Source organism: Suillus plorans (assembly GCF_016647745.1).
Source record: "Suillus plorans strain S12 chromosome Unknown HD556scaffold_39, whole genome shotgun sequence".
In the NCBI taxonomy this organism is placed as follows: Eukaryota; Fungi; Basidiomycota; class Agaricomycetes; order Boletales; family Suillaceae; genus Suillus; species Suillus plorans.
The window spans coordinates 165,782-186,800 of record NW_024537423.1 but is presented as its reverse complement, the minus strand read 5'-3'; the positions used below and the strand labels follow the sequence as shown (position 1 = coordinate 186,800).

The following is a 21,019-nucleotide window of genomic DNA, read 5'->3' as shown; positions in this document are numbered from 1 at the left end:
TTGTCGACAGCCTGACATCAGAAGGTGCGAGAGATCTTGCAGCCATCGGTGCACAAACTTGCTGCAGAGCTATTTCTAAAGGTGAACGAGCATGAGCTTCCTGTAGGAATGAGCTGTTGTGGGTGGAAGCCAAGTAAACACACTGACAATCGACAAGAACACACCATGACCGATATGCATATGAAAAGTGACCGGGGCAGTAGGGATAGACAACATCTTCTTGGCGATGCTCTCAGCAACGATTCTATGATACAATCGTAGTGGTTTGCCTTCCTGTTGTAAGTCAGCACACAATATGGTACAAATTCCTAGAAATGTAATTCCACGCAGGTTCTGTCAAGGTATGAATGAAAACATGTTAGATTCGATGTCTCCGTTCTTCGAAATGCATGCGATTACAATATGACGTCCTATCATCCATCGTGCCATGAACACAATTCATGTCCCCAACTTATTCGATGCGAGCGCGACCCTCTTGTACTCCGCGCTACGAAAAAAAATGGACGAGACTGCCACAAAAAACAACTACATACTCCAAATGTGTCCTCTGCCAGTCATTGGGTACTGATCGGTTAAGTCACTGGCAGCTTGCATAGAAGGGCATCTGTGCTAATATCGTCAACAAAATTCTTCCTACTCAGAACTTGCGAAGGAACTTGCAGCCTTCAGCCTTGAACGTTTAAACTCGCAGCAGAGCTAATTGTGAAGCTGGCGTGAGTATTGTATTTGCAAGGATGTCGATGACCTGTGGGGGTAGGACACAACTTTGCAAGGTAAGTACTGGGAGCGCCCGTGAATGTCAGAGATCTGGCCAGTCTGGGGCCAAAGTCTGGGGCGGAGTCTGGGGCCAGAGTCTGGGGCGTTCGGCAAACACGGCTGACCCGGGCTGAGTTTGAATTGTTTTTGTCACGTGTTTGCTTTGTGACAATTCCAAAGCCACCCGCCATCATCGTGCCTCCTGCCAGTACTAGTGTGCCCATCGTAGATGGCTAGCGGCTGCCGACACACCCGCCAATCTACTCACCACATGCAGTTAGCATGCTATGTTTGTGCTTCTCCGCACCAAAACCAGTCAAAATTATGATCGTCAATCCACTGTCCCAACACTTGTGCTTCCTCAACGTGTCTTGATTCTGCTACCAGTGTCTGCCGCACCTTCGTTGCTGTGTTTTCTGCTTCCCATTTTCGATCTCCTCCACTGTCTACTCTCAACATGTTTTCGATCTGCTCTGCTGTCTACATCCTTTCTGCTCGGCTCTCGATGTTTGCGATCCGCTCTCAGGCTGTTGTCTATTTCGTTTATGCTCGGCTCTCAACGTACTTTCGAGGTATACTCCACCTGTTTCGCATCGGTTTCACTATTTTCCAGCTGCTTTCGTATACCGATTGTATTCCGCATAATACCTACCAAGCAATCAAAGCATATTTGACACTATTTAAGCACATTCTGGGAGGACAGCGCGAGTGTGCGTGAATGCGCCTAAATGTGCGCAATATAAATCGGGGTTAAATTTATTTAACCAAGTTGAATCAACACGCGACGCTGGTTCGATTCTGGACCTCATGACTCAGCGTCACCCCTAGAGGCCCCTTTCGAACTTGGACATAAGTATCTCACTGACGTGACTCCTTTCTGCACGTCGCTTACTTGTCCTCAGAGCACCGTCTGCTCGTGCACATCCTGCACCAGTTGTTTTTCGTCTCAATTGAATTCTATAATATTGAATTCGGTCATACTTCCATTTTATGTCAGACCAAGTTACCTCTAGTCAAAATGCCACCAATACGTCGCAAACCCAATCGTCTCTTAGGGGACCCGCAATGCGAGGGTCTTCACTTGATGCCGAGTCTAATGGAGCGCATTTACCCGAACAAGTCATGGCGAAAAGATGCCTTGACATCGTCAAGGACTTCAGATCATCCAAAGTCACTAAGTTTGATGCCATATACGCCATCGCATGTAACGTCAGGGAAAGTTTACCCGGTGACTCAGGCGAAGATCCCGCTACGGTTGCGGCTATCTACCTCACCATGCTTGATGAATGGGAGTCCGAAGAAGATCACGCCAGACAGAGAAGGGCTGGAATGGTTAGAGAACGACGTTCGGATGAACCAACGTCTACCTCACACCGTGAAGAAGTCACTTCTGCACAGACTGTCAGGAGTCGGGAAGCTACCCCTGAACCAGGAGAGCTCACTCGCAAACGAGCAAAGCTCGATTTCTCAAACCTGGACCTCAAACCGGATGTACTTGAGGAGCCGGCTAGACCCATATCCGCAAACCTTAAACGAACCATTCGGATCCTTCAGAACTGGGCGCAGGATCAAAAGCAGGCCAAACTCATGCTCATGTATCATGAACGAAGCCCAGAATTCTACGAGTCCGGATGGGCAGATATTGTCGCAGGACGAAGCCTTAATCTTGATGCAATCCACACCATCATCACAACCTCTCGCTCCATCGACAAACATAGAGAGTCCATTGGAGATGTCGAGTTCACATACGGGGTCGCGGAAACATCTACGAAAAGGATTGCCACCCAACACCATTGGAACGCGGCATGGAACAGAGCGGCTAGAGCCCTCAAGTTCGCTTTCCCTTATCGACAGGCTGAACTTAACGCCTATTCGGAACATATCAATGAGCAATTCGACCAACAACTTGAAAGCTTTCACGGACGAGTCCTTCGGTATGACAAATCGGTCTGTTTCAGGGTTGGGAACTCACGGAAGTATGAATTGTCCGATTTCGAATGTTTCAGAGACCTTTATAGCTCACACTTCTCAGCCGGAGGGAAGTTGCATAATGATGGAGGAGAATCCACCAAGTCCACACCTGGAGGACGAGACTCAACCGTTCGGCGAGATCCATGTCGAAAGTGGAATAACGGAGAGTGCACCCGCAGCGCAGCCTCCTGCCGTTACGCCCACATCTGCAATGTCGAACAAGACGGCCGAGTATGTGGTCGCCGACATATCAAAACAAAACATATCGACAAATCAAAATCAAAATCAACTTGAAGGATACCTACCGCGTCCACGCTTTCGCCGAGGATTGATATGGTCTCCATTGGACCCCTCATTTAGTCCAACAGCTCGTTCGACTGAGTACGCAGACCCTGTTCCGTCGGCTCCAGCATATCTTGCAAACAGTGACTCAGCTCGCACGGTCGCAGATCATCCTCACCTCTTCAAGATAGTCACTCCAATTAATGTTAACCGTTTTCAAGACCTGTTACTTGATCATCCGAACCGAGCCTTTGTCAGTTCGGTTTGTCGTGCCTTGCACGAGGGCTTCTGGCCATGGGCTGATTGCTCTGACGAATCCTACCCGTCCATCAACGACAATTCAATGCGCACATGCGCTAAATCAGAGGAGCAGGAGAAATTTATAGAAGAGCAACTCAAAGATGAGATTAGGCAAGGTCGAGTCTCTCAGAGCTTTGGTTCAGATCTTCTCCCTGGGATGTATAGCGTGCCTATGCACACTGTCCCGAAGCTGAACTCAGACAAGCTGCGGCTTGTCGTCGATCATACAGCCGGGGATTTCTCGCTGAATTCCATGATCGCTTCGGAAGATATTAAAGGTACCAAGTTGGATGGCCTGCATTCGCTTGGCGCTTCACTCCTCGAGTTCCGTCGAAATAACCCTTCAGAAAAGCTCGTCATGTTTAAATCTGATGTTTCCCAAGCCTTTAGACGTCTACCGATGCATCCTCTATGGCAAGTGAAGCAAGTGCTTACGGTACGGGGTCAGCGACACGTGGATCGCAACAATAACTTTGGCGGTCGGGGATCTCCCAAAATTTGGATATCATTCATGTCCTTGGTCGCTTGGATCGCCATTCATCGTGCCTTCATCGAGGCTTTAAATCTCTACATGGACGACTCGTTTTCGTTTGACGTTGCCGGACGCATGCGCTATTACGCACCTTACAAATGTGACTTCCCGGAGAAACAGACGCGCTTACTTGAACTATGGGATGAGATAGGTGTCCCGCATGATCAAGCTAAACAGCTTTTCGGATCAACTCTAACAGTCATTGGGTTCGAAATCGATCCTAACGCTATGTCGGCGACTCTACCGCCTCACAAGAAGAATGAGCTTATTCAACACTTACGACAGTTCTGTGGAAAGAAATTCCGATGGACGCTCCGCGAGTTCCAACAACTCGCTGGCTGGTGTGAGTGGAGTTTCAACATTTTCCCGCTGTTGAAGCCAGGACTTTCAGCGGTATATGAGAAGATACGAGGGAAAGATAAGCCTCTTGCCCGTCTTCACATCAATAATCATATCATCCACGAATTAACTTGGATGGCCAACCACATGGAGAATATGCCAGGTCTCTTATTCTACAAGTCCCTGGACTTTGACCCACGGTCGGATGACGTGGTTGTCGCCTATACGGACACATCCGGATTAGGCCTGGGATTGTGGTTTCCTAACGACAACTTCGCAGGCCAGTCAGAGTTACCTATCGCACCACCAACGGAAACTATCTTCTTTGCCGAAGCTCTCGCTGTCTGCTCTGCAATATATGCCATCCCGAACATGTCAGAGCCACCTGCGCGAATGCTGATATACACAGATAACGCAAACACTGTGGCAATGTTCCAGTCCTTACGTGCTCACCCTCCATATAACTCTATCATGCTCGCAGCAGTCGACGTCTTACTCAAATTCAGTGTCGACTTGCGCGTCGAATTCATTCCCGGTTGTGAAAACGGGATCGCCGATGCCTTATCGCGCTATCAAAATGAGAAGGTGTTGGAATTGGCTCCAGAAGCCAGCTTTTACGACTTTGAACCCCCTCGAGAAGCGCTGGGGGCAGCCAAAAAATGATTACAGTGTCCGCTGCGTCCAGGCAACCCGATAGGGTTGCCTGGACAAGAGAGCGTCTCCTATATGAACGCTCTGTTGCTCTCGGATTCGCTATCGACTCTACCACCGCTTCAGCTTACAATTCCCACCTCAACTCCTACATCACTTTCTGCTGACTTCATCACCTTCCAATCGACCCCACGGTCGAGACTTTGTCTTTTTATGTCGTCTGGTTATCACACCACATCGAGCCACGCTCGGTGGATTCATATTTATCGGGCATCGCAAACCGACTGGAGGATACGCACCCAGCCGTTCGAGAAGCCAGACGTTCTTCAGTCGTAACACGGACGCTGAAAGGGTGTAAAAGGAGGATGTCAAAACCTGTCCAATGAAAGTTACCTCTTTCGTTACATAACCTGTTGCGCGTGAATGCGTCGATCGGGAATAATGCAAATCACGACGACTGTTTGTTCCTCGCGCTACTATTCACAGGGTTCATCACGCTGCAAAGGTTGGGTGAACTTACTTGGCCAGACGCAGCTCAACATCAATCCTATCGCAAAGTCGCGCTGCGCCACACGCTGTCCTTGACGTCCACGGCGTTCTCTTATCTCCTGCCTTATCAGAAGTCCGACAGTCTAGGGAGTGGGACTACCATCCTTGTCCTGTCGGATTCAGTCGTAGGTTTCGACGCACTGCCATTGCTGAAAAGATATTTGGCTCACTGGGATCAGGTGTTCCCATTCAGACCGGCCTTGTGGTTGACTAGTGCTGGGAGGATACCAACACGGAGTTGGTTTCTACGACGGCTACATCAGCATTGCGGGTCAGAGATGTCGGGACACTCCATGCGTGCAGGAGGTGCTACTGCTCTCGCAATCACAGGAATGACTCCAGATCTGATTCAGGCTGCCGGTCGATGGTCCTCCAACGAATTTCAGAAGTATGTGCGGCTGCACCCTTTTCTACTCAACGCCCTATTGCATGGCTCAGCACGAGCGCCATAATCAACTATTGATCTTTCTCATTCATTCCTCCTACCTTCAACTTCAGACAACGAAAAGGCACCAAGACCAGATAATAAACGACAACAGATAAAAAAAAAAAAAAAAGAGATTAGCCCTTTAGCATGTCCATCGTGCCTTTCGTCACTCACGTTTTTTCCTTCTTGCCATAGTTTTAGTTTGCTCGCTCAAGTTTCCCCTTTTTCATTCGCTCACTCGAGCTTTCCCTTTTCGGAGCCTTGAGCTCTTCGTCATCGAGCCTCGCACCATTTTGCTTTACGCCGCTCTGTATTATATTTGACTCGTGGTTCGCAATAAAACTTGTTCGAGTCCCCCGGGCATAGAGCCGGGGGACTCCGCTTGCCTAATCACCACGAAACCTTAGCGTAAAATGATAAAAGAAGCACAATAGAGCACATGGGGCACTGCCCTGTCTTATAGAAAATATGCTGTCAGTCCGGATATCGAGCGAAATGCGCAAGTATGTGCGCTGTCTCTCAAACGCACATTTCAACACATTCAGCCCTATTCGAGCACAGCTGATTCTCACTGGGAGTACTGAGTACTGATCATTGATGTCACCAAGTGCAGTGCGGCCTGCAAGAGGTCACAAAGGGCGGGTCACAACTCACACACCTGGCTATCCCAATTAGTAAGCCTTACTAGGCTTGGTACACACGTGCCGTGCCAACTATAATTAGGCTCGCCTGTAGTTAAATCCCAACACCAGCAATAAATATTGCCCTAAATCATATTTTACCTCTAGTACTGTATTATCACAGCCGCTAAATATATCCGGCAAGGTACGTGTTTACCACACTTACTAATTAGGGTAGCCAGCGCTCTCTGCAGCGCCATTCCCGCCATTCCCGCCATTCCGGCAGTTTCCGTTCCAGGTCCGTTTCCCAATGAGGGTTCTGTTTGGGCAAGGGGCGCTCCCATGCCCCTTGCTCCTTACCTTTACGCCGCCGCCCACACTGGCCAGGACAGCGCCTGCACACCATGTCCTGCGACGCAGGCTCTCTCGAGAGTCTCAGGTTCAGAGGCCTCTCGGTTCTATGCATCTCCTGTCATTCCGGCAGCTTCCGTCTTAGGCCGACCAGGACAGCATCAACACACAACATCTCATGGCGCAGTCCCTCTCAGGCTCAGAGGCCTCTGTCTACAGACTATCAAGAAGCATTTTCCTCACCATTACCACCCTCTATGTTTGCAACATTTACAGTGCCAACGTGGATACCGCAACCTGCCCTACTATTGCCCTCCCATCAAGCATTCTCCTCCCCATTACCACCCTCTACATCTGCGATGTTTACAGTGCTGACATGGATACCGCAACCTGCCCTACTATCGCGCTCCCATCAAGCATTCTCCTCCCCATTACCACCCTCCACGTTTGCAACATTTACAGTGTCGACGTGGATACTGCAACCTGCCCTACTATTGCGCTTGGCAAAAGTCATTTATCCTCATTGGCGTGATCACCACCGAATTATACATATTTTGAATGTGAGTGCATAATTCAAACGAAGTCGTTCAAACCACTTATCAGTTTGATAGGTCGGACATGCTCAATGAGTCTTACATTTACTTCTGACGCCCCTTGCTTGATGGTAGACTATGGAATGGATTTCGAAGCGCTCCCGCACGATTCCCTCAGCCTCATGAACTTGATCGTAGTTATGCAAATATAATCTGTATATGTTAATATGACGAAGTGTGAGACAAAACATTGAACTTGAACAAGTGATACGCAGTAGGAAAATCTAAGGTGCAGGACCGAACATCCTATCTAAGGTTGCTAACATAGCATCAGAGTCAAACTGAGGGAAAGTCGATACATCGGAGTCTCTAGGAATATAAAAGTTGAAATCTGATGCGTCTGGAGCATTGGAAGGGGAAGGGACATCAGAACCTGGCAACTGCAAACTAGTAGAGGTATTAGCCAGATCAAACGTAGAGGGTTGATTAGCAGCACGAGCAGCTGCCGGTGTGGAAAATCGACGAACAGGCTCATCAACAGGCTCGTCTCGTTCTTCATCCCCATGCTCGCGCTCTTCATCAGTGCAATCATTGTCCTCGATGGTCTCAGAACTCTTGTACTTTTTGCGGCGATTTGGGTTCGTGGCAGCTGCGAGCCCTTTGCGCTTCTTTCCTTTGTCAGAATGAGTTCGCCGACGGTGATCAATGATCTCGCCTCTGTCAATCTGCCCCTGGCGTTTTGAATAAAGTTCCTCGAACTCCTCATCAGTTAGTACCTTCCATTTGATTTGTTTTGACTCCCACTTTGAGTAAAGCATCTCGAGGTCGGGACGTGCACTCGAGACTTGACTGAGGTTAGCGAATGGAATGTTGTCCGGCCAGCCCTCAATGGCGACTTGATAGCGCTGAACAACATTACGAAAATAATGTGTCCACTGCATCCTGGCATCGGGATCACCAGTGACGAGTTCTATCAACGCACATGAGTCAAATACCTTGCAGAAGACTAGACAAAACTGACGTAGTTTGGTGTTGATGATATCACGAATTTTCGAGCGAATTTCGGAGACTTGTTGTTTGTGATTTGTAGCAGCGCCTAAATGTAACAAGTCAGTAGGCAAAAAATAATAATGAACATTCAAACCTTTCATCCCTTGCACTGCAAAACCTTCCATCTTGCTGACTAGATCTTGATTGTCGATCCCCATGACAGAATTCATGAAGTGTTGGACACCTTCAGTGGCAAAGGCGACGCCTCGCAGAGGGAGATCTGTAGAGCCACGTGTCGTATACAGAATGGTCTCTGCACCCATGCGACAATTGAGGCTGTTGAGCTAGCAGTAGTATGTACTAGGTATCAGTAAGCTTGAAAGTCAAATGGATGAAGGACGCACCTCATTTTCGACAGCTTTGAGAGTTTGAGTAATGTCATTTATCTTGGACTTTGTTGAGACACGGAGGCCAGTAACCTTTGTCATTTTCCAATCGGCATACTCTGCAAGGATATTGTCTTGCTCATCCTTCGAAAGTCGAAGGTATTCATCCCGATGTTCATGGACGAGTGATTCAAGTGCCCCTCGGCCCTGGTTACCTGTCAAAAAATGTGTTAGTAAGTGTGTGTAACGAGTCAAACAAGCTTACGGTTCTCGGTCTCTTGGTTTTTCTTCCAGCAGAACACATTCCATGCGTTCAGCTTAGAACACCTGGAGCGAAGCAAACCACGACCAATATACAAGTCATTTTGCACGCGGCGTACACTTTTGTGGTGAGACACAGCAATGGTCTTCGTGGCCTCATCAAGCTGGTTCCAGGCGTCATCGAGGGCGTCTCTGAATTGACGAGACTTCTCCTGTCGGCTGTGTTTGAGCGCAGCTCGCGCTTCTTTGCTTAAAACAACCTTGGGACGAGTACGAGGTGGCAGTTGAATGCGCCGACCTGCAGAGACGCTCTTGACGACATGAAACGACTGAGAGACCATTGTTTGCTGCAATGGCGTAAGCACTAGTTTGCATCCAAGCTAAGATATTTAACACACCATGAATAAATAAATAAATTTCGAGGCTGTGGACGGCAGGTTCAGGGTAGACGGACAGGCATATTCAGACTGACATAAACGGATTCTAAGATCTACAAGAACACTAATCCAAAGAAGTAAAGCGCACATACAAAGACTAGAATTCCAAGGACCTTGAGAATGAGTGTCAGTACCGAATATGATGGATCATACTAACACCAAAAGAGTTAGCACGGATTGAACAGTTTGAAATAGTATAAAAAAACACCAACCTTGACAACCTCGGGTTGAACTTGAAGGTCAGCGAGCAGAGCCTTCGACAGGATAGCAGCCTGTTCATAAGTAAGGTTCCACTTTGGCGACCTAAACACTACCTCCCATCGGCTACTGCGGGTAGTTCCAATTAAGGTTCGCAATCTAAGCAAAATTTCATCCCCCAAACCGAGCCGATCAAGTGCCACATCGGTATTTACTCCAATGCTAATAAGTGCAGGGCCAAACCTTGGCTCATCGTGGCTAAGTTCCTGACCCGAAAAAAGCGGGCCTGCATTGTTGTCTCCAGGGACAAATACATCTGCGAGTCGACGTTGACGAATCCGCTGGGAATGTGCTGTTGGTTTTTTCGCAGTGCTGATAGCCAATTCCACTCCCTGACGAATGGCCGCAGACGGGATGTTGGTTGGAGTCTTTGACTGAGCTTGAACTTCGAAGTCATTGGAAAAAGCTTGCGGTGATTGCGCAGAGCACTGAATATGGGCTCCAGCAGCATCCATGGGTGCAGGAAGGTATTGTGGACCATGAGTATTGATATGCGCAGCAGGAACTTCAGAATTATGTTAGCAGTGAGATTAGTATACGAAAATCAATTGACTTACAGCGCTTAGGTGGTTTGATGCCTTCGACAGCACAACACTTGGAAAAGTGTTGAAGATGAGGTAGCGCAAATTCTGCAGCAAAAGCCTGTACTAAGGTAGCAACGTCTCCACCGATGCGCTGTGGTGTTTCTTGAAGTTCACGGGGTGTGATGTAGAGGTCGAGAGCAAGTTCCTCAGGCAAGGTTGTTGAAGACACTTCAGAGCCTGGGCATCGAATGAGGAGAGAGATTCCGCCATCGATACGGTCTTGCATGGTTACCTGAATAATTTTAGAAATTTTAGAAAGAATGTATGAAAGTCTAAACTTACTGCATCAAAAAGATCCCGGAGTGCGGCCTCAACTAGTTCAACGTGAGTGAGAGTCCTCTCTTTACCATTGGTCTGATTGAATGCAGCATATGCCGGGTGAAGACCACCAAGTTTCCTAGCGTGATAATGAGCACCATCAATGTGCGTGTCATGCCTAAACAATGCCCTTCCAGCCGCTTGACGTTCATTGTTGCTGAAGCCTTGTGCAAATGGCGATGCATGGAGAGCAGCTAGACTAGACATTGTGAAATGACCAGATCCCGGTACTAGTGTGAGCGTCTCCATTGGCGATGATTTTTGTGCGGATGGCTGTGGTTTTGCCTTGGGGGGAGTAACGACCATGATGTTGAAAACAGACTGCTGTAGTTTGAACGTAAAGGTCAAAGGCGCTAGCAAAGGCTATTTAATAACACATAATAGGAGTGTTCGTCCTACCATCAGAAAGGTTTTGGTAAACATTGATGTATTGACAGCGGTCATGTAAGCAAGCCTGGCGCCTCAATTACTAGACATATTAACACTCATGTAAGTATCAGGTCCAAGTAGAGTAGCTTCCAGACCATTACTCTCGCTATTCTCAAGTTCAAGCAGGGTAACTTTCAGACCACCGCTCTTGCTATTCTAGAGTAGATTGATGTTCAAGCAGGGTAGCTTTCAGACCGCCGCTCCTGATGTTCTATGAAGCTGATTCTATGTAAGTAAGCCCACCTCAATCACTATATATACATTAACCCTCATGTAAATCTCATGCTCAAGCAGGGTAGCTTTCAGACCGCCGCTCTTGCTGTTCTCAAGCTGATTCTATGTAAGTAAGCCCACCTCTCGCTATTCTAAAGTTCAAGCAGGGTAGCTTTCAGACCGCCGCTCTTGCTGTTCTAAAGCTGATTCTATGTAAGTAAGCCCGCCTCTCGCTATTCTAAAGTTCAAGCAGGGTAGCTTTCAGACCGCCGCTCTTGCTGTTCTAAAGTAGATTAATGTTTAAGCAGGGTAGCTTTCAGACAACCACTCTCGCTGTTCTGAAGCATGATTATTATTATCAGAAGTGTCATTACATACATAGCAGAGTGCTGTAGATCACGAGATAAATGTTAATCGTTAATGGATTGTAGATAGTCGGCCATGTCCTGCGTCAATGAATCATTCTCTTCAGCATCTAGGTCAATATCAGAAGCGATGATGTCATGCACATCATCAATGATGTCTCGTTGCACTGCGATATAATTAGTTTCAAAACATCAAATAACGAACACTTGCACAAAACGTACCAGGACAGGTAGGACGGGCTGAATCTGCATTATCATTGCTAGACGATGTGAACTGATTAAGGCGGACACCAACACCTCTCGTTCCTGAAAATCCAGGAATGCGATCTAGGCGAAAAGAATGAATAGCATCGATGGCCATACGTGAACGCCACTGGCGTCGAAGCTCATTCCCCAACTGTGGGTTCGAAACATGAAGATCCTGTATGACAGTAGAGGTATGGAGTTCTTCATCATGAATTGCCGTACGCAGACGGCGAACTTCGACGTTGAGCCGAGTAATTTCTTCGCGAGCTCGACAAAGCTTGAAATATTTGGTGGTCGCCTCTCGATGAGCAGGTGTTGCCCAGTCACTATTTCGAATATCAGTACGAGAATGGCGCAGCAGATCGAATTCGCCAAGGAAACTGTAGTCAGCGATGTCTTTCCAAGATACCTTCTGTCGCGGTGGATTTAAAGCGACAGCTTGGACATTGTAGCGGTTGATGGCATTCCGAATAGCTTCTGATCGCCGTTGTAGCGCTTTGCCGAGTTGTTGACGTAGTTTATACCCTAAAAAACATTAGCTCACTGAATGTGTGATTTGCAATAAACAAACACCTGTGCCGGACAATGACAACTTCGAAAGTTCAAATAACCTCATAACAACCAGACGCTCCAGGTCATCTAGCGCACTGCGATACTTGCTGAGAGATACTTCCTCCTTAAAATGGTTATACTCCTGGCCGCCAATCTCCCATCGTGCATCAACAGCCAAGAGAGCTTCTACGTGCGCAACCAATGCCTCGGCATGCTGTAATTTAGCGTATGAAGAGTCGACCCGAATACGAGCTTGCAAAAGTGCGTTGTTTATCTGCTCCAGGTTACCGGCTGCAATTGCAGTGAGGGAACTGTTAGCAGCTTCGCGTGCTAAGTCCCAATCAGCCCTAATAAATTAGTGTCAGGGCCACATATCAACAAAATAGTTATCATTACCTCCGTTCAGCAAGCTCATCGAGCACCTCAACGTACCGAACAGAGAGGCGATCTTTTTCAGGTGGCTGCTTCAAACCGTCAAGATAATCATGTTCTTCCTTGAGGAAGCGAGGGAAGTCGGCATCAGTAAGACCAAGCTCAGATTGAATGATGGCTAGTTCAGCCGTGAGCACACTGATCTGTTTGGTGGCTTCTCGGTAATGATTTGATAAAAAATTGGCTGACGAAATATCAGTTTCATAATCGAATATTAGGTCCTTAAAGAAATTACGCACAAAGCACAGCATACTTGTCAGCGTCCCAAAAAGCAAAGTGTTCTTCGATAGTTTGGTGCCGGTGGAACGGGCTTGCATGTCTAGTGCTACGAGCGAGCTCATTTGAGGCGGAAAATATGTGCTCGCACCCTTCACCCTCACTGTGTCCAGTGCCCAAAATATATGTTGGATGCCAGACCAACTGGCATTTGCGGTTGTGTGCATGGCCGTGAAACGCGCCAACCATCATCCGAAAATTCAAGTCTAATGCTCGCGGGCCTAAGGAGCTATTCGTTAAGGTCTTGGAGAACGCGCAGCCGATGTCGTAAGCGCAAGCTCCATTCTTCCCGTAAACCGTAAGAAGCTTATCGATGAGCGCGAGGGGATATTTAGCTCTATCAAATCAAGTCAGTGCCAAATTAACTGACGGCAAGAGTGAATTACAGTTCTCCGCTTTGGATCATGTCGCAGGCCAGGAGTACGAAACGATGACGGCAGGCAGCAATAAAAATGCCTGATTCGTGGAAGACTGAAAACATCTTCTTGCGTGTTTCGGGTCCGGCATTTCGCCAGCGACTAACGCAAGTGAGTGAGCCCGGGTTAGTCTTGATGGGTTCATCTCCCCAATCATCTAGACTTGAGTCCTGTACGACATCATCAGGCAGTGATAACGTCAGAAGAAAAGACTTACTCCCTGAGCTTTAACTTCACCCTTGAATTGGTCTACAGCCGTGGGTCCAATCCAGTAGTCGGAACGTGCCTTGCGAGAATCCATGCGTGCAGTTGTACCATATATAGCGGAATCCCAGCGTTTCAAGCTATTGTTGCCATCTATTGAGACGAGCCAGTCAAACTCAAGTGTGGGCTCATCCTGGAGCTTATAGAAACATGCTGGACAGGAATTGAGTAAACGCCAGTTAGGCGTGTCGTGATTCAGGGCTGCCCGGAGACGCTTATCGACAATGTGAGCGATTTCGAGGTATATGTCATATGCAGCCGAAAATTGCATGCACAAGTATGGCCGATAAGGAATCTATTAAATGCCCATCGTAAGATGGTTCACCAGATGAGCCATGCACTTACGTCATGAAGAAAACACAGAGCTTTGCATTGAGCTTGGATGCTGAAACGAGGACACGTTCGATGAATTTGGCGGTAGGCAGCAAGAGTGCGTAAGGATATTGCAACCGTGGGATACATTGGCGCACACCCAATGTAGCCATGATAAATCAGGGTCTCATTAGGGTACTTGTGAGACAACAAAGATTGAGGCGATGAGCGGCTTCGCTCTGAAAATAAATTAGCATTGATAGCAGGGCGAAGTCCATCATACATACGAAAAAGATCTACAAGTTCGATATTACTTAGCGAAAGGCACTGAGTATCACTTGAAGATGGCGCCATGAGTGGTTCATTGAAGGTTGGCATGCCATTCTCAGCAGAGCGAGAGCGATAGTCGAGATAAGCATCCACAAGGTGATCTATTTGAATATCCCAGTGAGCCGTCTGATTTTCTGTACGGTCATGGCGTGTGCGGTGATCTGTATAGCGACTATTATGTGGGGTGAGACTAAGCAAGCGCAGATAGGTAAATAAACTCACCAGCCGCTGATCTCAGCAATTTGGCTTGCAAGACCTTCAAAAGCTTCATGTTCTCCGCCCGCGTGACTAAACTCCAAGCCTTCCTCTCCAGGGGGTGCTGTGTACGGGAGCGCCTCGGAATCCATTCCATGGTCTACCATCATATTCTCCACCATATCGCGATCTTCTGTTGACATCTCTAAAAAACTGTGAACACTATCTTGAAACTCAGAAGATGAGCACTAACCTTGAATCTCAGTGCGACGCATAGCATCTGTATCAGCTACACGCTGAAACTGCTTGCCAGCCATAAGGATGCGTGTTTGGCGATGACGCCCTCTGAAATTGTGTGATACAACTGATTTTGAAAGCCCATTGAGCCTGAGAGGGACTCCACCACGAGACATTGTGTGTTGATGCTGTCCTGGCCACTGTAGGCGGCGCTATGAAGGTAAGGAGCAAGGGGCGTGAGAATGCCCCTTGCTCAAACAGGGCCTAGTTGAAAAAGGGCCTAAGACGGAAGCTGCCGGAATGACAGGAGATGCATAGAACCGAGAGGCCTCTGAACCTGAGACTCTCGAGAGAGCCTGCGTCGCAGGACATGGTGTGCAGGCGCTGTCCTGGCCAGTGTGGGCGGCGGCGTAAAGGTAAGGAGCAAGGGGCGTGGGAGCGCCCCTTGCCCAAACAGAACCCTCATTGGGAAACGGACCTGGAACGGAAACTGCCGGAATGGCGGGAATGGCGGGAATGGCGCTGCAGAGAGCGCTGGCTACCCTAATTAGTAAGTGTGGTAAACACGTACCTTGCCGGATATATTTAGCGGCTGTGATAATACAGTACTAGAGGTAAAATATGATTTAGGGCAATATTTATTGCTGGTGTTGGGATTTAACTACAGGCGAGCCTAATTATAGTTGGCACGGCACGTGTGTACCAAGCCTAGTAAGGCTTACTAATTGGGATAGCCAGGTGAACTCACAATGGACGGGTCACACTGGTATTGCAAACGTGACCAGATATAATTGGAACTTAGAATTAAGCTCCGCACGCGTCAGCCGCAGCCCCAGACTTTGACCCCAGACTCCGCCCCAGACTTTGGCCCCAGACTGGCCGTTTCCTGGATGAGTCCTCGTGCGCCCAAATTAGTAGGGACAAACAAATGCCAAACAGCACCTCGTCGAGTGTCTTATTGGCATTCATTCGTCTCTAGCATTATATCCTCCTTCTCCTTTCGGTCTCTACATCGCGACTGCTGCCTCTCTCATCTTCTTCGATATCACTCTTGCTTTCCTCGTCAGTGGATAGTAGAGTATAGTCCAATAACCGGGCACGGAAAGTGTCATCCTACTACACCTGTGAAAACCCTACTGCCTCCATGTTCTCGCTCACCTTGCATGTGTAATCAGATGAAGATGCTGGAAACGGAGCGACAGAAGTATTCCTTTGTTTATCCTGTACGAAAGCTTGCACCAGGCACTAGACTGGCCATTGAAAAGCGTAGTGCGAGACGGTAACGAATTAAATGTTTTAGAGGTATTTGTGGCTTCAGGCGTGAGTGATGAATATCTCTCGTAACTGACTTCCACAGACATCAGAACTCAATTCATTCGACTCGGAGAAGACGCCCGCCGGAGATATGTTTTGAATATGGCGCAGGGCGGAAGGTATGTGATCGTCATGCATTTTTGGTGGTGTATATTCGCGTGGTGTATTGCAGCTCTGCATTCCTGTCGAGTTCATTTCTGGTAGGTCAGCATAATGCTTGAACATGTAATTGTCCTGTTATCGGTCTGATTCAGTTGTCATGGGCTCCAGAGATCAGCATGGAATGATACAAGCCTGAGATGAGGCTTTTGGCACGCCTGATGCAAACAGCGCGTCGAAGTATTGTCTGTCGAATTCACTCCTAGTCGTGCCCACCATCCTCGTGATGGACGATGTGATGTCAGATTCTACAAGTCCTTTGACCACATAATTTGCCTTTGAATCGATAACTCTCCCTTTTTTTCATCACAGTCATCTGAATGCACAAACTCCATGGAATAAATATCGCTATGTTACAGAAATTGACTCTGGCGGGGGACCCATATAGATCAGCAGTTGAGAGTATCATGAAGGGAGGTTTTATAAGTCGCTGGAACTTCCGACATACGACTGGTAGCCGTGTGCACGGCAGAAAACAAAGTTGATTTTACCCTTGAGTCGTTGCTCTAATTTGAAACTCGCAGAGGAAAGTTATAGTCTAAGATATGATTGAAGCGGAAGTTTATCCCAAACTATAGAGGTGTTGGATGCGTTCTGCTAGCCGTGTGTATATAAGGTAGGGAGACGAATACACTGGTGTCATGAAGTGGAAACAGTTATCGTACGGAATTGGTAGGTGCAGTACTGGGAAGCTGATGCAGATGACTCGACCTTGAAGACATACCAATCCAAGCTCAAGTTAGTATTGTAAGATACTTACATGATACTGCTACATAACGACCCGCCTTTAAGACTGCAGAGACCCATTGTCCGTCTGCAAAATGTCTGGGTTCTTGATCATACGGCGCAAATCGTCATACAAGCCCTGCACAGAGGATAGGGCAGCATCAAATAGAACCTGATCTAGACCATAAAACACAAGCAAATCTTTCTTCCTTTGCATTGATTCCAAAGCCCTATGCACACCTGTAGTGAGTTCTGTTAACTCTTCGTTAGGAACGCTAGAATCCCAGCTTGGCAAAATAGGCCTCGTCGCCGCCACGAGGACTGGTAGTGCGTTGACGTTGGCGTCTTCATAAATTTTGTGGCGGGCGTCCTGCCATCTTTGCCCGATGAATGCCTGCCACCTCTTCTGGGTGGGGTCGAGAGGAAGAAGCTTGTCTGAGGAATTGATATATGCGAAGATCCCAGCAAGGTAGCATCCGGGAAGCCAAGTCTGATATTCAATGGAATGCTCGGCTAGAACAATGGAATGCTCGAAATGACCACCACGGGTCAAACGTTCGCGCCACTCATCACTCTGTGCAAGAGCAAAGATGAGACGAAAGTAGCAAGCATCTCGATCCCAGTCAAAAGAGGGGTGGAGTCCACTGCATGGGACTGTCTGGTCCTGCGAGTGATTTGGACATACGACACTTAAAATAGCACACGAAAGCTTGTTCAAAAGTGTTGCATCCACACCCTGTGGTATTGACTCATTTGTCATAGATGCCAATTCTTCTCGAGCATCAGCAATGGCTCGTAGTGCAGCATGTCGGACACGGGGAGGTCTGGCAGGGTCCATGCAACGGATGAGCGCCGTGATGTAGGAATGACACTTGATAGAGCTCCCTAGGTTGGGCATGGCACTCAGCGCAAGCAGAGCGTCGCCTACAGTTTTATCATCTGCTGCGGTGTTTGCTTCTTCCACTAAGTAATCGACGAGCCAGTCAAAATCTTCGCAGCTGGGCATGAGCCCGTCGTTGTAACGCCATCGCAGATCACCACGCCAAATTAGTCTTTCATCGTCTGGAAGCCTAAAGAAATGGGAATCCCCGTGGACAACCAGCGTTCTCAGAGACGTGCGTGCATCAGCCTTATGCTTATGCTTCTGTCGATCGTCAGTTTGCTGTGTGTTCTTGAGGCGATTGCAGGCGTCACGGCTGTCCATGAACGCATCACGAATGAAACAGTTCTTGCCTCCGCAAAAATCACGGATATGCGTAAATTTGTAGCGAAAGAGTGAAGGTATTTCCAGCGACTGGCTGCAAAGATGGGCTATGGCCTTGCCACACTTCACATACACCTCTTCCACTTCATGGCATGCTTCGATATTATCATGTAAGCGTGCACAGATTGCAGAAACATCAAAGTCCTGCGGCCATTGCACAAGAGGTATCATTGCAGCCGCAGCCTCGACAACTTCTGGATGAGTGGACGTCTCTAGTATCCACCGGATGGCAAACAATTTAACGGATGCACCACCAGGAGCGGAAGTCAATCTGTCTGGAAGAATTTTTCTGCAGATGGCTGCCATTAACTCAGCTCCTGGTGTCCGGAAAGGACTGTCCGGACGCAACATTGTCACGAGGAGAGCGCTTGCATAAAACAGCATGCCGAATGCGGTGGAGCAGATGACGACGCTGGATATGGTGGTTTGCTGCGTCCACATGTTGGCGCTGAGTGATAACCCGAATAAGAGTAACGAGAATTGGAGAAGCACGAGGAACCCCTGCAAGACGGCCTGGAGCTGAAAACACTCCATTCCATCCAGTTTCCTCTGCCTCTGTATGCCGCGTTCCTCGAGAGAGCCTCGCCCACGAGCTGCCTTGTAAGCGTTGAGCCATTGCTTTCCCAACACAGCCCCAAACGCAGCCAAGACGCTGAACGAGAGGCTAGCATACGCAAGCGTTTGCATCCAGATAGTCGAAGAAGGATATAGCGTGGAAGAGGAAAGACCGCTGATGTCATTCGCAGTGTTTGTGCCGTTAGCTGTCATTTGGATAAGGTGAAGCAAGAGGACGTTGGTAGTTTCTGCCGGGTTAGGCTGCATTCCGATGATAAAAGTGGAGTTGACAGCTGAGAATAAACCAGCCTGGTTCGTCCGTTAGATTTGCATTGATAGATATGAACACACGCACAAAAGTCAAGATGATGCCCATGTCGCCATTCGCCCGCTCTAAAAAGTCATTATCGTACCCCGTCGAAACCTCATCGTACGTCGCCCAAAACTTCGATTCAACGTCTTTGTTGTTACGTTCTTCAGCTATAGGAAGCCCTTGTCGTTCGTTGTGGATCTGTTCATCGGTGTTTGACCTGTCGTCCAGCATAATCAGACCTCAAGTGTTTCGCACTGATTGACTGCTTGACACTTACACATTCTTAATGGGACTTCTCACGCCGGCCCCTGCAAGCTTCTCGCTCGTTGGAGGCAGCCTGCCAGTGATTCCATTGCTGTAAATCCATAAGTGTTACGCTCGGCCCAATCTAGCTTGTCACTTACTCGTTTCTGAGGCTTGGAGTGTCAGTGTCGACAGGTGCGGGACAGCGTCGTGATGACGTGCCTTGCATGTTTTCGTCTGCGGTGATCATCGAAATGTTGGGGGCGTTAAATGAGAGAGGTGGTTGTTGGTAAAAATGAGGCTCGAAGTGCTGTGCTGGCGTCAAAGTAGTTACACATCACAGAAGCGCGCAAGCGGCCATAAGATGATAATAAGGAGAGCATACTGAAAGTGAATAATTGTAAAAGGTTCGGTCACGGTGCATGCATGGCATGAAGATAAACCTAATAAGAGTTCAACCAGGCCCCTGATCGCTGTAGTGTTTGCAATTAATTTCATATTCAATTTTGTCCGGTGAATCGCGTCCAATTTGCTACTACCTTGCATTGACATGCTTATCGTTGCCTACCGTACAAGAACAATGCTTGAGCGTGAGTTATGATAATCCCATACAGATATTAGCTCTCGAGTGACGGATATGCGAAAAAGAGGGAACGAATATAGGCTGTAGTATGTACCTCCTTCCTGTCATGTGACTCCATGTTTGAATTTCGTCATTTCGTTCATGGTCTATCATTGCTCTAACATACGAAACGCAGGCAGAGCACACGTTGCACAGAACCTATCTCAGTTATCTGTGACCTGCGTTCTGTCAGCGTCTTGTGTCAGAAAGACATATCTTCGTCGACACACCATGACTACACACACTTTTACAGATTCAATAACACCAAAAAATAACACTGCGATTGCGAGATATTGTGCAGGAGCCAACCGCACCAAGTACTTTACGAAACGTGGAAACGGCATGCATGTAGACGTACCGATACAAGAGGACGTGTTTTCTGAAAGAGAAAAGGATACATGCTAGCATGGCATCGGGACCCGCAACCTGTCCAGCAGGATGAACAGGATCGTAATCCTGGTATAGAAGTTCGTCTTGTTTTTACTACAATAACTTATAATTTCAATTTATCCCTACAGGAGAACCATTTTGCAGATTACGATGCCTCTGGAGACATTCTCGATACAGCGATAGCTATTCGCCCTCCCATTCCACCTCCGAGTCCCCAACATGTGATTTTACAGCGGTCTCCGTCCCAGATCCACCACTGCCACACCCTAATGACAGTGGTGTTCTCGCACCCCTAGACGTGGACGAGCATATCCTTACGGAGGATTTTTTACGCACGTGAAGCGTAAGGATCTTCGTCACCCCCTCACGTTTGCCTTGTAGACGCAAACAGCTGGTCTACACGATGAAGACATCGGACTCAGCACAGAAGCAGTTACACAATCCAGATTACCACTGTAGTTCACACCTTCGCTTGAGGGTATCTACATCACCAGCCGCTGTCAAGCTCTACCTTCCACGTTCAGCTTCAGACAAGGAACACGAGAGGACGTGCGAGATAATAATCGAGCTTTACGACTGTCACGGTGCGCCGGCATTTAACGCTATGTCTTGCAATGCTGT

The 21,019-nt window shown here is 48.0% G+C and overlaps 7 protein-coding genes across 7 annotated transcripts; 2 read left to right on the top strand and 5 right to left on the bottom strand.

The window, feature by feature from the left end:
- Window positions 1–906: 906 nt before the first annotated feature.
- Window positions 907–1,438, top strand: HD556DRAFT_1382301 (uncharacterized protein). The gene has a single exon (XM_041303278.1). The coding sequence runs from the start codon at window positions 1,044–1,046 to the stop codon at window positions 1,428–1,430; it is 387 nt and encodes a 128-aa protein (XP_041158724.1). The 5' UTR covers window positions 907–1,043; the 3' UTR covers window positions 1,431–1,438.
- A 6,157-nt stretch (window positions 1,439–7,595) lies between these two features.
- On the bottom strand, window positions 7,596–9,289 carry HD556DRAFT_1239984 (uncharacterized protein; the record flags this gene model as incomplete). Its single annotated transcript, XM_041298083.1, has 5 exons — window positions 7,596–8,281; window positions 8,333–8,407; window positions 8,456–8,645; window positions 8,706–8,902; window positions 8,953–9,289. 5 exons carry the CDS (start codon window positions 9,287–9,289, stop codon window positions 7,596–7,598), a joined length of 1,485 nt encoding a protein of 494 aa, XP_041158723.1.
- A 1,002-nt stretch (window positions 9,290–10,291) lies between these two features.
- Window positions 10,292–10,758, bottom strand: HD556DRAFT_1196751 (uncharacterized protein; the record flags this gene model as incomplete). The annotated part of the gene is made up of 2 exons (XM_041296290.1): window positions 10,292–10,459; window positions 10,510–10,758. Coding segments are annotated over 2 exons (417 nt in total), but the record flags the coding sequence as incomplete, so codon positions are not given.
- Window positions 10,759–11,856: 1,098 nt separating this feature from the next.
- HD556DRAFT_1218165 (uncharacterized protein) lies at window positions 11,857–12,309 on the bottom strand (the record flags this gene model as incomplete). The annotated part of the gene is made up of 1 exon (XM_041296737.1): window positions 11,857–12,309. A coding segment is annotated over one exon (453 nt), but the record flags the coding sequence as incomplete, so codon positions are not given.
- A 704-nt stretch (window positions 12,310–13,013) lies between these two features.
- HD556DRAFT_1239880 (uncharacterized protein) lies at window positions 13,014–14,404 on the bottom strand (the record flags this gene model as incomplete). The annotated part of the gene is made up of 5 exons (XM_041298074.1): window positions 13,014–13,395; window positions 13,445–13,644; window positions 13,692–14,033; window positions 14,084–14,289; window positions 14,338–14,404. The coding sequence occupies 5 exons, from the start codon at window positions 14,402–14,404 to the stop codon at window positions 13,014–13,016; spliced, it is 1,197 nt and encodes a 398-aa protein (XP_041158720.1).
- A 906-nt stretch (window positions 14,405–15,310) lies between these two features.
- On the top strand, window positions 15,311–16,781 carry HD556DRAFT_1537093 (uncharacterized protein; the record flags this gene model as incomplete). Its single annotated transcript, XM_041309646.1, has 9 exons — window positions 15,311–15,362; window positions 15,480–15,507; window positions 15,615–15,712; window positions 15,792–15,874; window positions 15,988–16,091; window positions 16,113–16,132; window positions 16,170–16,245; window positions 16,299–16,326; window positions 16,381–16,781. The coding sequence occupies 9 exons, from the start codon at window positions 15,311–15,313 to the stop codon at window positions 16,411–16,413; spliced, it is 522 nt and encodes a 173-aa protein (XP_041158719.1). The 3' UTR covers window positions 16,414–16,781.
- Window positions 16,782–18,887: 2,106 nt separating this feature from the next.
- Window positions 18,888–19,374, bottom strand: HD556DRAFT_1239980 (uncharacterized protein; the record flags this gene model as incomplete). Its single annotated transcript, XM_041298082.1, has 2 exons — window positions 18,888–19,139; window positions 19,186–19,374. Coding segments are annotated over 2 exons (441 nt in total), but the record flags the coding sequence as incomplete, so codon positions are not given.
- Window positions 19,375–21,019: the final 1,645 nt, after the last annotated feature.